Below are 18,543 nucleotides of genomic sequence, written 5' to 3' on the forward strand. Positions count from 1 at the left end.
TACAGTCATCAGACACGGTAAAAAGGACGAGCCGTATTGGCAAGGAGCTGGGTTGAAAATTGGGGCGAACGGGAACATCCGAAGCAGTAAAAGAGTTAACTGAAACTCCGCTAACAGTCGGAGGCCCGCATTGATGTGTGTCAACGAGCACACGCCCCCAGACACGTGTACACATAGAGCTCAAAGGGGGCTTGAGCCCCTGCCCTTTTATCCGCCTGTAAAAAGTGCCCTCTCTAGACCATGAATGCAGTTTTTACTATGGTGAAAGAAATGCAAATGCCCCCTTTCCATGCCATACCCGAAGGCAGCATTCAAGAGAACTGCCTTGTCTCCCCTGAACTTGAATGCAGCATCTTACGTTGAAAGAATTGCCCTCACCGTCTGCAAATCCACACCACATATCCAGTATTGCCTTTTTTTATGCTTACGGTAGTTTAGTGTGTTATGAAGTACCGAAAATAGACGACTTCCAAGCTCACAACGCATCGCGCTGCGACGGATTGTGAGCTTGGAGGTCTGCTATTTTCAATATTTTCACCAAAAGGCCTCTTTTAGAAAATGTCAGCCCCTGCCTCTCTAACATTCTCTGCACGTCCCTGCACGCCACACCCCTCCCTACCTGAGGAATGTCAGCATGGCGGCGTGTTGTTGGAGCAGCTGGTTGGTGCGCTGGTCGGTGTCCTTGGAAAACGTCTGGGTGCGGGAGATACCGGGAATGTGCGTGCCAGTCAAGTGATGCAGCATGTCCAGAACTGACCTGGGACCAGAGACACATTTCAGTTATATTTAGCCCATTTAGGCCTGAACACAATATGACGCAATATTTTATGCTTTAACTATTGAAAAATAGCAGATATACAAGCTCACAGCGCGGCACCGAGTGCCGCGCTGCGAGCTTGTAGATCTGCTATTTTTGAAAAATCGTGAAAAAATGAATTTTGACCCGATTCTATAAGTGTCTTTTGAATCCTTTTAAGATTTTTGGAAAAAAACCTATGTTTCTATGTCAGCAATCTGGCCAGCCATGGTCAAAGAAAAGGTCCTTTTCACTTAACTGGAGCTCAGTTAGTCTGTTCTTGAGAGACTACTATGTCAGTGGTGCGCAAACCTTTTCATGTGAACATTATATTTATTTGGCCACGGACCCGCATCTCAAAATATCTAGTTCCAGGGACCACCCAGAAGCAAAATTTTTGTTACAAATGTTCGCTTTGAAAATACATATATTCAAAGATTTGCACACATTTTCATGGATTTTTCAAAAATAGCAGATCTACAAGCTCGCAGCGCGGCACTCGGTGCCGCGCTGTGAGCTTGTATATCTGCTATTTTTTAGTAGTTAAAGCATTCAATAATTCTAGGCCTAAATGGGTTAATACAATTTATAATACAATTAATGCAAAATGTAGTGGGGGTCCCTGCTTCGTTGCTCTCAGATAACGGGTTCTTGAAAACCCCTGGTCTGGATGCATAAAGAAAGTGTGAAAATAGTTGATCTGCAAGCTCGCAACTGAGAAGTGATGCGATCTTATAGACCTGCCATTTTCACTAGTTTGGGTCCCGGGCAAACGTCTAATCTTTTTTTTTTTTCGCGTCTCGACCTGAAATGTTTGGGAACCACTCATCTATAGTGTATTTTTATGGCATCAAAATAAAACTATACAGACCTGGAGTCTTTACTCTGACTGACTCGATAACTCCGTCCAACAGAAGCCTTTGTCTGAATCTTGGACACCACCCTGATGAGAGAGAGAGTAAGAGAGAGAGTAAGAGTAAGAGAGAGAGAGAGAGTAAGATACAGACAAAGACAGACAGACAGCAAACATACAGAGAGACAGACAGACAGACAGACAGACAGACAGACAGAGACAGACAGTGAGAGAAAGAGAGAGAGACAGAGACAGAGAGAGCAAATTGAGTTACCGATGTCTCTGGTTCACATTGACACATTTCCTGGGGCAATCTGCCCAGATCATCCATGTCATGCATGTCTTCTCTTCTTTTTTAGTTTTTTACTCTCAAAAAAGCATCTGCAATGTATTGCATTTGAAACTACTTTGCAGTGCACACCATGGGGGATCACTGCTTGCCTCCAGTGAATTGTTTCAGCAGACGAAGTGACATGAGTGAGATGAAAAAACCTGAGTGAAATGTGCCAATGTCAACCAGAGACATCGGGTACATTCTTATATGATGTGATCTATGATTCCCCTATGGAAAAAATCCCAGTGTGAAAAGTGTACCGTCTCAGTGTGTGCGGTATGGAGATGGGGTGCAGTCCATTTGGCCAACCGAAGAAGGAGAACCACCTCTGGGCAGCCAATAGGACGCTCTGGTAGTAAGAGCCCTCCTCTGAATCAGCAGCAGGGAATGCTGGGACCCCTAGGTCGGACTTGTTGTGATCGATATCGGTTTGTCCCTTCTCATGATGACTGAAGTCAGTCACGCTCTCATCTGCAACTGAGTCTGAATTCAACACACACACACACACACACACACACACACACACACACACACACACACACACACACACACACACACACACACACACACACACACACACACACACGTCTAAGCTACTCCCTTGATGTTTATGATTGAACATAATGAGCACATTAGCTTCAAGAGGACCTACTGTACTGTACATGTTGATTACAGACACACGCTGAGCAACACCTCATGTTTCTATGTCCCAAATGCTTACATTGCGGTGTCTTTGTATGGAAAGAGGAGAGAAAGGGTTTCTGCTGCAACTCCGGGAAGATTGACCTTACATATGTCGCCAAAATCACAAACCAGGCTCATTCCACAGACATGTACTTATATTTTAACTTACATTCTATTCTATCTTTAGATTATTTGGTGATGGTTTAATGCAGACTCAAATCAAGTCTGTATCAGTACAAGTGCGCTCACAAGTGCACTCATAGACACGCACGCACGCACGCACACACAGGCACACACAGGCACACATGCACACACAAACGCTTGCTTTTCTGACCTGAGACCGAGTGGTTGCAGGGGGAGGAGGCGGGGCACGTGAAAGACGAGGAGGAGGAAGTGAGTCCAGAGGCGGGGCTTGGAGAGTGACGGTGCTGAAGGACCGCCTCCATGGTGGCCTGGGAACTCATCGCTCCTGCATGACTGACAGCTGTACACACACAGCCGGTCGCAACGTTATCAGTGGGTCGGAAGACAAATGGAACTAGTCCATCGACTTCCGGCGCATGCAAAACATCAGACTGAAAGAGAGAAAAAAGTGTGTGTGTGTGTGTGTGTGCGTGCGTGCGTGCGTGCGCGTGTGTGCTGAGTAAACAGTCTAATTTTGCACACCGAGGTTGTGCACCGCTTGCAACACCTGTGTGAAACTATACGTATAAATAAGGCTTTATGTGCATATTACGTGTGTGTGTGTGTGTGTGTGTGTGTGTGTGTGTGCAGTACCTGTCTTGAGGATGATCTGCTGCTGGGAGCGGTGCAGGGCCATGTAGGGCCAGACGGTCAGCAGACAGTTGTCTGTCGTAACACAGACCTCCACTTGAAACCTGGAGAGAAACGTGAGAGAGTATAGGGATGGGACGATAATCGCTATCATCGTTTATCGTGATAAAAACACTCAATAATCGTATCGTGGAGATTTAGATTTATCGTGAATGAAGTAGAGCTCTGCCTTGGCTCTGACGCAAGTTCGTTTCTCTCCGGCAGAACCTCTGACGAATGTCTGTTAGGACTCTTTCAATAACTAGCCCGTCCTATCCCTTTGGGTATAGTTCTCTACTGGGGTCTATCGAGATTGCTGTGCTTAGTGATTCTTCCTATGATCAACTGGAGTCGAGTCTCTGGAATCTGGCCCAATCTCGGCCGGTTTATATACGTTCATCTGACATCATATTGGTGACGTCAGTCTGACACGTATGCCGTTCATACCTGGTTGCCATTGACTCCGGCCTAACAAATGGCTACTGTCTATGACGGTAGTCCCATATGACATGATGGAATGGACTATCTCCATATGTAGTGTTCTCCACATCTCCATGTTAGGCCAAACAGGTTCGCTCCATGTATAGGTCTAAATGCCCAACGTTGAGCTTGGCAACAAAACGTTCTTAACAGTGAAATTAACCTCTGTCATGCACTGGGACCTTTTATTTGCCGAGCCGCATATCCGATACGCATCGCGTTGTAAGCTTGTAGATCTGCTATTTTTTGGCAAACATTCTGCCCCAGGATAATGGATGTTGGGGATATTTTGATTATTGTGATAATATTGTAAATCACAATTTCTTCTTCTTCATATTGTCCCATCCCTATGAGGGAGAGAGTTCAAGTCAATAAATCAATATAAGTAGACAATGTACCAGTGGCATGCCAGTGGCTTCCTAGCACTGGTGTATTTACATGTGTTATTATATTTTTAGTAAAATCTACATATTTAATATGCAAATCTTTCCCCCCTAAGATACAGTATGTGTCACGAGAAAAACTTGGGAATAGTAGTTTCCATTACGACAGATTGATAATAACTTCATACTTGACATTTAGCCACTTGAACCCCAGCATCCCTATTCTGGGGGAAAAGTCATCAAAACCAGCCGATCTACAAGCTCACGATGCGTTGTGACGCGTGAGCTTGTAGATCGTCTACTTTTGGCTTGGAGGATAGAGGGTTTAAGTGCTTTAACTTAAGTGATATTGATGAATTCCAAATACTATCAAAGAATTCTGCAGCACTACTGGACTTGCACCATGGCACCCACTTTGACAACCACTGAAATAGACCCACGACACCTCTGGAGCAGGTGTCTACCATCAAGAGAGGCATTCACTGCACCAGCCTCGCAGCATTTACAATATATCACACCCAAAATCCATACACAGAGATATACTGTACAAGGATATGCATTAGGGAAATCTCAGGTAAACTGCTTGATAGAAATCAGGTTTTGACATTAAATTCTCTCCCCAAACCTGTGTGATCTTATTAGATGTACCCTAGAAGTGAATTGACGGTGACTACAAAACCATTCATAAATATCTTCATTCATCTGGCCCCAATTAAGGAACCCCACTGGTTAAGTCCAATAACTATTTATTGTTGTTAGTCAAAGTATTGACATCTGGGTACCTACAGCCAAAAAACAAACCGAACAACCTCCAAAAATACAAACTAACGTACCTAAAAATAAACACCAAAAACATACGCGGTTACAAAACTCTACCTTCCTGGACTGTTAATATTAAAATAAAATAAAAATTGCACATGTGCGAATGGTATCAAACACGATACATGTGCATATATCACCTTGTATGGGCCGTTCTGTCCGTGTATGTGTGTATGAGCACAGATCTCCAAAAAAGGGAAGTGTAGGAAAATGTACGCTACACATCAAGCATACAAAGACATAACAGACACACAGAGATGTAGGCTAGTTAGTCATTTTGAGAGCCAGGAAGAAGAGAGATACACTTACAGTATGTATATCCTGGAAGCTGCCATCTACAGACCAATCAGTCACACGATCCATTCCTTTCTTTCAAAACGTAATGAGCACATGCTTCCCGGAGGATGACCATTACTGATTTGGATGACCACATGGCTACATTCCAGCCTCACACTTTACCAAAGTTTCACGCAATATATCTCAGAATCGGATTGCAAAAACGGATTTCAGAAAAGCCTGCTCAAACTTGATCAGTGTTGAAAATAAAGGGATGCATTGGCCGGGAATCGAACCCGGGGCTCCCGTGTGGCAGGTGAGAATTCTACCACTAAACCACCAGTGCAATGATGCAAGATTTAGAAATTGATCTGTGATGTCAGTCATCTATGTCATCTCCATATTTGGGCAAAAACCGAGGACAGACAGACATACACACATTCCTGGAAGTTAAAGGCAGGGTAGGTAATTTCATTCAAGTTCCAGTTTCAGTTTTCATGTAGGTGACAGGCCTCAGGGGCCTTCCTCCAATCACGATCAAGTGGACTAGCCTTATGGAGCGGTTTAGTGGCCTTATGGTCAGAATCCACTGGGAGCTGAATTCCTTCTTACCATTTATATTATAACTAGAAAGATGCAATTGGAAATACCATTTAATTTCCCCCATTGAAGTCAATGGGGAAAATGTATTCACTAATAAATACAAGGAATATCTTGGAATGCCCATGGACGGCCAGTGAGGCAGCCAATGAGGCCATCAGCGCACACCTCGTGGCGCACTCTGCTTGTGCACAAGTAAGCCATGTGTGGCCTGCTTGTATGTGAGGGGCAAGTTGGCACCTCGACAGAGTGCATTTCTAGTTAGTGTGGTTGCCAGTAGGGCAACCAGACTATTGTTCTAGTCCGGCCTAGTCTGGGATCACTTCACTTTTCGAGGTTTGATCCGGTCGGGAGAGGAAACCACTTTACGTCATGTTGTAGTACTCAAAGGACCACAATTTGCCAGAACTATCAAAGCGGATTCAGTTTTAACCCAAAATAATTCCCCTGTGCTCAAGGACATACTTTTAGGGCCTACCTAATAAACTCATTGATGCGGTGTAGCTTTTGAAAAATGTGTTTGGGATATGCATCTTTTAGTCCAATTCGTAGCGACTGGCAAGACTACACTAGGCTACTCGAGCATTTTAATAGGGATTGGGGAAACAAACGGAGGGAACCAAAACAAAGCGACGCCGCTTCTTCGGCTAGTGGTTTCCGCCTAGACCGGATCAAACCGCCTGTTATTAATGATCACCAGGCTTTCCCTCAGAAAGCCTGGTGGGCGAGGTTAAGTCCGGCCAAAATTTATTAAGGTCACTCGCAATTCTTTAAAATAATCTAATAAAAGATAGTTTTTTATTAATTATTACATTACTAGACCTTACCCGTTCGAAGATATGTGCTCCAAAATATGTGCAGAGTGTGGGTTGTGGGGAAAGTTACTGTAACTGGTCCGTGCGTGAGAATATGTGGGAGCATCATAATGTAAGGAGCAGCTCATGGAGGAGTGTACATTTATGATGGATACAAATAATTGAACAGCGAATTTAGGTGAATAGAAGTATGAATGCGCTTGCTCCACATAGTTTTTTCATACCCGTTGGAAGATGAGACACACATCAAACGCACCTGGTAAAAGCGAGAGAGAGAGAGAGAGAGAGAGAGAGAGAGAGAGAGAGATAGATAGAATGCACATTTCTAACTGTGAGAGAGAGGGGTGTGTGTGTGGGGCTACAGATCCCATGGCCTGGAGGAACGGACCGTAACCCTGACAACAGGCTAAGAAAACGCTAATAAACAGCTTTAATTTGGGAGAAATGAAATTCGGGCTCCGTCACCGTTGGTATAATGCTAATGGCCAATACCATGTGAACTTTGGGATCAGTTGCTGAAGCGAGTGAATAGATAAACGTAGATAAGCCTGAGTGTTAGAGTGTGAGTTTGCTGGTTTAATAGATAGATTATTATTTTGGGCAACCAGTTCTAGTCCGGATTATTACGGTCAACATAGCCAATCAGGAAGCAGCAAAATTATTACGGTCTACATATCCAATCAAGAAGAAGCATTCTCCAGGCAATAAATATGCAACCACACTCGCAATTCCCGAACTGCATCTTTCTAGTTATCATTATTAAATTAGTCGCTCCTCTCTACCGGCCGTTACAAAAGCAATGATGACCGCGATTGTAATTTTTCTGTTCTGAGTTAAAGAAGATTATTTCTTTCACTCAATAATTAAATAAGGAAATACTCGGATTACATTTACTTTTTACTCCGAGCCTCCGAAATACGGAAAAAACGGCGGTTTCCATGGCAACCGGCGATTACAGCAATGTACTTACTCATAGACTGTAAAATATATGGACAAAGCGAAGCCATTGGTTTCTATGCAGCGCAAATGACGCATTTTGGGTCCTTGGCATGGGTGTCGCCAATCATAGATCGTAAAAGCACCAGAGGATGCTATTGGCTGCCAACGGTCACGTGCAACCGCTGAGATACATGGGAGAATGTGGTCAGAGCCTCCCGAAATACAGCAAACGAAGAACACAGCCGGCTGGTATCGCTTAGTTGGCCACACCCCCACAACTTTATCATCAATTTTAACATAAATGGGACCTTATTTTCACAAAACGCATATCATCGTGATTGAAAGGCAATTTTTAACTAGCGATAGGAACCATAAAGTATTTATGAAAATGTTAATTAAGGTTAGAAAACGAAAGGGGAAAATGAATGGGGTCCAATGGAGAACAATTCTTTTTGCGATCGGCCGGGGGGGTGAAACAGCGCAACTAGCGGCCAATCATAGGAAGTTTTAGTTCCGTATTGGAATCATTTTAAATCGGCGGAACTATGCCCCTGATTGTACTCAGTGTGTTTTTCACCTCACTGTCATCAGGACCCCACTGCTCTAAGCCTAACTATATTTTTCCCATTGATTTACAGACTATTGTTCTAGTCCGGCCAAAGTTTATTACAGTCAACTTAGCCAATCAAGAAGAAGCATTCTTGGTGACATCTGCATTATAGAGTAATAATAAGTCCATTGAGTTCAACCACACTTGCAATTCCCCGAATTGCATCTTTGCTAGTTGTGTGCTCGCCGAAGGCGAGAACATAGTGAGTTCTGCCGCATATTTCCGCCGCATACAGTTGGCATATTTCTGCCAATTCTTTGTGCCGCAGACAGTACAAAGGCAGGACCCTTAGCCAATGAGGCGCAATTGGTGGAAAAAAAATCTGGGAGCTGGTGTATTGGTTGAGCTTCACATGACAGTTAGCACACTGCAGAATATAGTCACGTTGGCAACATACATTACCATTACAGTATTTAATTAATTATAAAATGATGACCTTCATTTTTAAACAATGTTATTTTCTATATTCAACAAAGCAACAACAGCCAATCACCTATATAAACATATTTATATTTATTTAACTTTTTTTAAACATAACATATAAAAGAATAACAATGTATTTAATTAGGATTTTTTTTCTTTTTTTTTTTTCTTTTTAAAACATTTTTTTTACAAGCGAGCCCACACTGTTTCGTAGGAACAGTATCTCTAGTTGTTGTTGTTGTTATTGTTTTGTCGTCTATGCTTCAGAGAGGAGCGTGAGTTGTGGATCCGGGCCAAGTACAAGCTGAGGCTGTTTGTAGTACTGAATTCTAAACTAGGCTTATTATAACCTTAAACCCTGTTTAGCTCTACCTGCCTCACTGGACCCATGGCATTTTACATACAAAAAAAAGGGGAAATTTCCATGTCAGCGCCATCTGGTGGGCAACTCATTTGATGAAGTGTGGAGATGATGGTTTATCATCAGAATATGTAACTGATTGAAGCTCTTATGTGGTGTGGACACGCTGCATGGTGCATCTTCAGTGGCCCTAACTCACTCACTGAAACCTTTGTCACACTGTAGACAGGAAGGTCTTTTCTCCACTGTGGACACTCTGGTGTCTTTTCAGGTTACCTTTCTGACTGAAACCCTTGCCACACTGTTTACAGACGAAGGGGTTTTCTCCACTGTGGACACGCTGGTGTGTCTTCAGGCCATCTAACACCCTGAAACCCTTGTCGCACTGTTTACAGACAAAGGGTTTTTCACCACTGTGGATACGCTGGTGAGTCTTCAGGCTTCCTAGGTGACTGAAACCCTTGTCACACCGTTTACAGAAAAAGAGTTTTTCACCACTGTGGATAAGCTGGTGGCCCTTCAGGCTTCCTAGCTGACTGAAACCCTTGTCACACTGTTTACACACAAAGGGTTTTTCTCCCGTGTGGACAAGCTGATGTGACTTCAGGTGATCTAACCTATTGAAACCCTTGTCACACTGTTTACACACAAAGGGTTTTTCTCCACTGTGGATGCGCTGGTGTATCTTCAGAGTTGATAACTTAATGAAACCATGGTCACACTGTTTACAGACGAAGGGTTTTTCTCCACTGTGGACATGCTGGTGTGTCTTCAGGTTACTTAAATCACTGAAACTCTTGTCACACTGTTTACAGACAAAGGGCTTCTCTCCAGTGTGGGTACGCTGGTGTATCTTTAGAGTTGATAACAAACTGAAACCTTTGTCACACTGTTTACAGACAAAGGGCTTTTCCCCACTGTGGACACGCTGGTGATTCTTCAGGTTACCTAACTCATTGAAACTCTTGTCACACTGTTTACACATAAAGGGTTTTTCTCCAGTGTGGATACGCTGGTGTGTCTTCAGGTGACAGAAATGACTGAAACCCTTGTCACACTGTTTACACACAAAGGGTTTTTCACCAGTATGGACATGCTGGTGTGACTTCAGGCTACTTAGCGTACTGAAACTCTTGTCACACTGTTTACACACAAAGGGTTTTTCTCCACTGTGGATACGCTGGTGTGTCTTCAGGTGAAACGAATGACTGAAATCCTTGTCACACTGTTTACACAAAAAGGGTTTTTCACCAGTATGGACACGCTGGTGTGTCTTCAGGTTACTTAGCTGACTGAAACTCTTGCCACACTGTTTACACACAAAGGGTTTTTCTCCACTGTGGATACGCTGGTGTGTCTTCAGAGCTGATAAGCTAATGAAACCCTTGTCACACTGTTTACAGATGAAGGGTTTTTCTCCACTGTGGACACGCTGGAAAGGTTTTTCTTTGGTGTGGGCACGCTGGACATGCTGTGCCGATACCTCAATTAAACTCTTACCATATAAGAGGTTTTCCTTCATGTGTAGGTCATCAAATGTTTCTTTACTTATCATGGCTGCATTGAAGTCCTCGCAAGATCTCGGTTTGTCGGTGTCTCCTTGTTGCTGGCTGGTTACACAGCTGGTGATTGTCTGACAGGAAGATGAGGGCAGCTGTCCATTTGTCATCATTTGGTTGTCGCGGCTCCTCGTCATGTCTTCATGGAGGGTGAACCGAGACGTGAAGGCGTATGGACATTCAAAACAGGACACCTGTGTCTTGGAAGATTGGTTCGTGGCCACCACCCACTGCTACTTGGACTGTAAATTGGAAGGGGTTTCCTTGCCTCTTGCAGGCTGGAAAGACTAATCAATTCTCTGTCAATCTCTTTCTCCTCCTCTATGTCTCTATATATCGCTGTCTCTCTGAGTCTCACAACACACTATGCACATAAAAGACCTTCTTCACTCTCTCGTCGAACCCAGAGTAAATGTGAGGTTTAAAAAAAATGCGTCACATCTTATCCAGGTCGACCAGAGCTCTGGTCTGACGTCACACAACACAAACCACTGACATCATTCCTATTAAAAACCGATTTGCACATCTGACAGTTGCAATTAATCCATCTGTGATTCTATTTGAATCATTTAAGTTGATGACCAAACCCGGAACTAAAGGCAGCTGACAGTCCGTGTTTGACAGGTGAAAACCGGCGCAATGTACTATAGTCATAAAACTTCATTCTTTTGCAGTAATCTATATCATAAACCCTATTATAAATTTGTGGGTGCGGGGACGGGCGGTGCGTGGCTAAACATGGGCGGGTGACATTTTACTGTGAAAATCAACTGTTTCTGCCTAAACAACGTCACAGGAGCACACAGTGAGCAGCAGGACAGAACCACCACGGCATGCATACAGCACTGTTTCCGCCTAAACGTCAAGTCACACTCAGAGGAGCAGTGTACACATTGTACACATTTTTACGGCCTATGGGCAAACCCATAGGCCAGGGGTCCTCAATAGGCGGACCGCGGTCCACGTCCGGACCGCGAGGCACCGCCGACCGGACCCAGGACGAATTATAAAAAAGAAAAAAGAAAAAAAAAATCTCCGTTTTGTTTCCACTTCTCATTGTATTCCACTTCATTGCATGCGCTCTGAAGTCTGTGTGCGAGAGAGAGAGAGAGAACGCCACGCTGATTGGCTGATGCCGGGGCATAAACTATTATGGGTTGTCATCTCTATGACAACGACGCGCTGCCTCTGTTCATTTCACAGACGGCGGAGTGCGGAAGCTTTCGAGGCAGGGAGAACGCAGCAGCAGCGATTAGCTGCAGACTGTAAACTAGTTGTGGGTTTCATTCGCGCACAAGCACAACATCAACGTGAATACGTTTGCAGGATGAGGATTATAATCTTCTCTCCAGAGAGTTTTCGCGAGGTGCCACAGCCATGGCTGCCTCTCTTTCTCCATGGATTTGCAGCCAGCGAGCCATGCAGCAAAGCCAACTGCGAGCCACACGCATTACTCGGTATAGGAGTGAGCCACGTTCCGCATCGTCTCCGACGCGCGACACCTCGTTTTCGGATCGATATTCACGTTGCGACACAAGCATAAATCATTCGAAGATTATCCCAGTTTGCTAAAAGAAACAAATACTGGCGCAAACAAATCATTTTCGTAAAATAAATATCTCTGCTCCACCTTGATTTATTACATTCTGTTCTCCCTTCAACGGGTTGTTACTCTTTAGTCAAGTGAGTCAACTTGTGGGTCAAATAAGACCCCAAATGATTTTGGAGGAGTCCCCAGGCCAGATGAAAGTGAAGTCATAATTAAGGACTTAACACCCTTTTAATACAAAAGAAACAGAAAAAGACCATTACTGCATCAACAAACTACTAAAAAAAAACATTAGCCAATGTAAAATAATGTATGAAAGGGATCCCTAATTAATTTATGAGGGCAAGTGGCCATGACCTGAGGGCAAGTAGGACATGAACTGTACTTGCCAGACGGGCATATATATATATATATATATATAGACCTATATATATATATATATATATATATATATATATATATATATATATATATAATTTATTTTTCCCCGGACCCGGACCTGTTTCAAAAACATATTTGTGGACCTTCAAGATTTGTATTTGAGGACCCCTGCCATAGGCCATAAAAATGTGTAATCATGATGTTATCATGCTCTGATGTCACTGTGATGTCAGGGGAACCACTCTACTAGAATTGGTTTGCCGCTCTGACATCGCGCTCTGGCTTCACTGTGATGTCACACTAACAGAATACCTTTTATACCCATACATGGAGTTCCCTGATGTCATCAATATTAATGATGCCCTGTTAGAGAAATCACTGTGATGCCAGGGGGAACAAATCCCTATTATGCCCATATACAGTATGGTGATATGGAGATCCCTGTGATGCCAGGGGAACAAATCCCTTTCATGCCCATATATGGTGATATGGAGATCCCTGTGATGCCAGGGGAACAAATCCCTGTTATGCCCATATATGAAGATCCCTTATGTCCACAACCCTGATGTCCACAGCCCTGATGTCCACATCACTGTGCCGTGACTTCGCCCTTGTCGCTCTGAGGCGTCTTACTAGTGTAAATACTGTATATTGCGTCACAAACACTGAGAACAGCGTGTGGGGACGATCGAGTGCAATGCCATTTGGAAGCACGTACACATGGCTATTTACTTTGATGCATGTAATCACAGGGAGACAGGCGGGCGACTGGTCCATTTTTTGATTTGTATATAGGCTAATCACAGTTCGTTGGTCGGTCCACGGATCTAATTAACTCAGAACATAGATATAGACACTTGCTTGCCTTGTTACAGAAAGATTGAAGCAATACATAGTTTGTGAAGGTCAAAAACGAAAAACTTCGCTTGAGAACCATGTTTTTCTAATTCAGCACCCTTGAATTATGTCAAATTAACTGGTTGCCACTTTTACCCCAAAATGTCTATAATAATCTCCTTATAGAAGGCCTTTTTTCTGACGGCGGCGCGTTGCCAATACGAACAGCCGTTATTTTACCTTGTTTGATGACTGTAAGCTCAAAAACATCTCCCGTAATGCTGCTTTCAAATCTCCACCACTCGTAAACATCAATGGATGTTCAATTCACTTCCTGGCTGTTCTCTGTGGACCTGTAGATTATGCATTTCTATGCTCTGAAGGACGGAAAGAGGGGAGGGCCATTTCACATCCATTCATTGCATAAGGCTTCCACCTGCCGTCAGTTTGGCTACAGTACATATGTGTTCATTGAAAACGATTATTTTTGGAAATCATCCATAGATAATTTTCTATAACATCGCAAAGGTAAGCTATTTTTGCTATCAGTATCTCTAGTTGTTGTTGTTGTTATTGTTTTGTCGTCTATGCTTCAGAGAGGAGCGTGAGTTGTGGAAGGGGCCAAGTACAAGCTGAGGCTGTTTGTAGCACTGAATTCTAAACTAGGCTTATTATAACCTTAAACCCTGTTTAGCTCTACCTGCCTCACTGGACCAATGGCATTTTACATACAAAAAAAAAGGGAAATTTTCATGTCAGCACCATCTGGTGGGCAACTCATTTGGTGAAGTGTGGAGATGATGGTTTGTCATCAGAATATGTGACTGATTGAAGCTCTTATGTGGTGTGGACACGCTGCATGGTGCATCTTCAGAGGCCCTAACTCACTCACTGAAACCCTTGTCACACTGTAGACAGGAAGGTCTTTTCTCCACTGTGGACACTCTGGTGTTTTTTCAGATTACCTTTCTGACTGAAACCCTTGTCACACTGTTTACAGGCGAAGGTTTTTTTTTCTCCACTGTGGACACGCTGGTGTGTCTTCAGGCTATCTAACACCCTGAAACCCTTGTCGCACTGTTTACAGACAAAGGGTTTTTCACCACTGTGGATACGCTGGTGAGTCTTCAGGCTTCCTAGCTGACTGAAACCCTTGTCACACCGTTTACAGAAAAAGGGTTTTTCACCACTGTGGATACGCTGGTGGCCCTTCAGGCTTCCTAGCTGACTGAAACCCTTGTCACACTGTTTACACACAAAGGGTTTTTCTCCCGTGTGGACAAGCTGATGTGACTTCAGGTGATCTAACCTATTGAAACCCTTGTCACACTGTTTACACACAAAGGGTTTTTCTCCACTGTGGATGAGCTGGTGTATCTTCAGAGTTGATAACTTAATGAAACCATGGTCACACTGTTTACAGACGAAGGGTTTTTCTCCACTGTGGACATGCTGGTGTGTCTTCAGGTTACTTAAATCACTGACACTCTTGTCACACTGTTTACAGACAAAGGGCTTCTCTCCAGTGTGGGTACGCTGGTGTATCTTTAGAGTTGATAACAAACTGAAACCTTTGTCACACTGTTTACAGACAAAGGGCTTTTCCCCACTGTGGACACGCTGGTGATTCTTCAGGTTACCTAACTCATTGAAACTCTTGTCACACTGTTTACACACAAAGGGTTTTTCTCCAGTGTGGATACGCTGGTGTGTCTTCAGGTGACACAAATGACTGAAACCCTTGTCACACTGTTTACACACAAAGGGTTTTTCACCAGTATGGACATGCTGGTGTGACTTCAGGTTACTTAGCGTACTGAAACTCTTGTCACACTGTTTACACACAAAGGGTTTTTCTCCACTGTGGATACGCTGGTGTGTCTTCAGGTGAAACGAATGACTGAAATCCTTGTCACACTGTTTACACACAAAGGGTTTTTCACCAGTATGGACACGCTGGTGTGTCTTCAGGTTACTTAGCTGACTGAAACTCTTGCCACACTGTTTACACACAAAGGGTTTTTCTCCACTGTGGATACGCTGGTGTGTCTTCAGAGCTGATAAGCTAATGAAACCCTTGTCACACTGTTTACAGATGAAGGGTTTTTCTCCACTGTGGACAAGCTGGAAAGGTTTTTCTTTGGTGTGGGCACGCTGGACATGCTGTGCCGATACCTCAATTAAACTCTTTCCATATAAGAGGTTTTCCTTCATGTGTAGGTCATCAAATGTTTCTTTACTTACCAGTAAGACTCCCTAATCGGGAGATAAGCGACCGTTGGTCGCTTATCTCCACAAATAGGCCAAAAGTTTGTTTTACCAATTATCAAGACATACGGGCAGTTGACAGTTTGCCATGGTTACTCATTGAAGTTGAATCTCCATATATGGAGACATAAGTTGCTCATACCATAGCAACCATGTTTTTTACAGGGCCTGGGATTGATGACATCAGAAATCTCCATATATGGGCATGAAAGGGATTTTGTTTCTGGAAATATGTCTGTGGGGTGCCACATTTGGAATAAAACACTTACATCAAGCATTGAAGTCCTCGCAAGATCTCGGATTGTCGGTGTCTCTTTGTTGCTGGCTGGTTACACAGCTGGTGATCGTCTGACAGGAAGATGAGGGCAGCTGTCCATTTGTCATCATTTGGTTGTCGCGGCTCCTCGTCATGTCTTCATGGAGGGTGAACCGAGACGTGAAGGCGTATGGACATTCAAAACAGGACACCTGTGTCTTGGAACATTGGTTCGTGGCCACCACCCACTGCTACTTGGACTGTAAATTGGAAGGCGTTTCCTTGGCTGGAAAGACTAATACATTCTCTGTCAATCTCTTTCTCCTCCTCTATGTCTCTATATATCGCTGTCTCTCTGAGTCTCACAACACACTATGCACTTAAAAGACCTTCTTCTCTCTCTCGTCGAACCCAGAGTAAATGTGAGGTTTAAAAAATGCGTCACATCTTATCCAGGTCGACCAGAGCTCTTGTCTGACGTCACACAACACAAACCACTGACATCATTCCTATTAAAAACCGATTTGCACATCTGACAGTTGCAATTAATCCATCTGTGATTCTATTTGAATCATTTAAGTTGATGACCAAACCCGGAACTAAAGGCAGCTGACAGTCCGTGTTTGACAGGTGAAAACCGGCGCAATGTACTATAATTGCGACCGTCAGGTCGCAGTTTAGTATGAAAACCTATCACGCCACATCATCAGCTGTGGACTCTGTGATGTCATCGTATCTCCATATATGGCCATCTCCGTATATGGAGATATAAGTCGTCCATGCCCAAGTATGGGCTGGTGAGGTCAGACTTTGTGTGATACGTAGGTTATCTCCATATATGGAGATTCAACATTCCAGGTGTAACTATGGCTGCCCGTATGACGTGAGAGGTGGAGGCTGTGATATAAGACCGGCATTATCTACCGACAGATTAGTAACAAGATGTCAAAATCGTTGAAGGTTGAATCTCCAGATATGGAGATAACCAACACATCCCTCCATATATGGAGATAACCGATGCAGTGGTGTCCGGTAAGAACTTAACCGAGATGCCTTGAATCGTCACACTCCATATATAGTGTTATCCACATTTCGTGTAGCCGCCCTGTACAGGAAGTGATGTCACAACTCGCTGACATCACCGTCAGGTCCACAGCGTGACCGTCAGGTCACAGCGTGACCTGATGGTCGCTTATCTCCCGATTCGGGAGTCTTACTGGTCATAAAACTTCATTCTTTTGCAGTAATTTATATCATAAACCCTATTATAAATGTGTGGGTGCGGGGACGGGCGGTGCGTGGCTAAACATGGGCGGGTGACATTTTACTGTGAAAATCAACTGTTTCTGCCTAAACAACGTCACAGGAGCACACAGTGAGCAGCAGGACAGAACCACCACGGCATGCATACAGCACTGTTTCCGCCTAAACGTCAAGTCACACTCAGAGGAGCAGTGTACACATTGTACACATTTTTACGGCCTATGGGCAAACCCATAGGCCATAAAAATGTGTAATCATGATGTTATCATGCTCTGATGTCACTGTGATGTCAGGGGAACCACTCTACTAGAATGGGTTTGCCGCTCTGACATCGCGCTCTGGCTTCACTGTGATGTCACACTCACAGAATACCTTTTATACCCATACATGGAGTTCCCTGATGTCATCAATATTAATGATGCCCTGTTAGAGAATTCCCTGTGATGCCAGGGGGAACAAATCCCTATTATGCCCATATAGAGTATGGTGATATGGAGATCCCTGTGATGCCAGGGGAACAAATCCCTTTTATGCCCATATATGGTGATATGGAGATCCCTGTGATGCCAGGGGAACAAATCCCTGTTATGCCCATATATGAAGATCCCTGATGTCCACAACCCTGATGTCCACAGCCCTGATGTCCACATCACTGTGCCGTGACTTCGCCCTTGTCGCTCTGAGGCGTCTTACTAGTGTAAATACTGTATATTGCGTCGCAAACACTGAGAACAGCGTGTGGGGGCGATCGAGTGCAATGCCATTTAGAAGCACGTACACATGGCTATTTACTTTGATGCATGTAATCACAGGGAGACAGGCGGGCGACTGGTCCATTTTTTGATTTGTATATAGGCTAATCACAGTTAACGGGTCGGTCCACGGATTTAATTAACTCAGAACATAGATATAGACACTTGCTTGCCTTGTTACAGAAAGATTGAAGCAATACATAGTTTGTGAAGGTCAAAAACGAAAAACTTAGCTTGAGAACCATGTTTTTCTAATTCAGCACCCTTGAATTATGTCAAATTAACTGGTTGCCACTTTTACCCCAAAATGCCTATAATAATCTCCTTATAGAAGGCCTTTTTTCTGACGGCGGCGCGTTGCCAATACGAACGGCCGTTATTTTACCTTGTTTGATGACTGTAAGCTCAAAAACATCTCCCGTAATGCTGCTTTCAAATCTCCTCCACTCGTAATACACCAACACGGAGCTAGAAAGGAACGCCCATAAACGT

At 43.8% G+C, this 18,543-nt stretch overlaps 1 protein-coding gene across 1 annotated transcript in view; it reads right to left on the minus strand.

Annotated features, from left to right (window-relative positions):
* Positions 1–18,543, minus strand: part of LOC308280214 (cilia and flagella-associated protein 47-like) — a gene marked incomplete at both ends in the record, with an annotated part of 113,812 nt that overhangs the window by 56,922 nt on the left and 38,347 nt on the right. The window contains 5 exons of the mRNA XM_080720476.1: positions 620–757; positions 1,668–1,739; positions 2,244–2,466; positions 3,002–3,151; positions 3,445–3,545. Coding sequence (XP_080576602.1) covers positions 620–757; positions 1,668–1,739; positions 2,244–2,466; positions 3,002–3,151; positions 3,445–3,545 — 684 coding nt within the window. The remainder of the gene's footprint in view (positions 1–619; positions 758–1,667; positions 1,740–2,243; positions 2,467–3,001; positions 3,152–3,444; positions 3,546–18,543) is intronic.

Source organism: Nannobrachium achirus (assembly GCF_963921795.1).
Source record: "Nannobrachium achirus genome assembly, chromosome: 24".
Classification (NCBI taxonomy): domain Eukaryota; kingdom Metazoa; phylum Chordata; class Actinopteri; order Myctophiformes; family Myctophidae; genus Nannobrachium; species Nannobrachium achirus.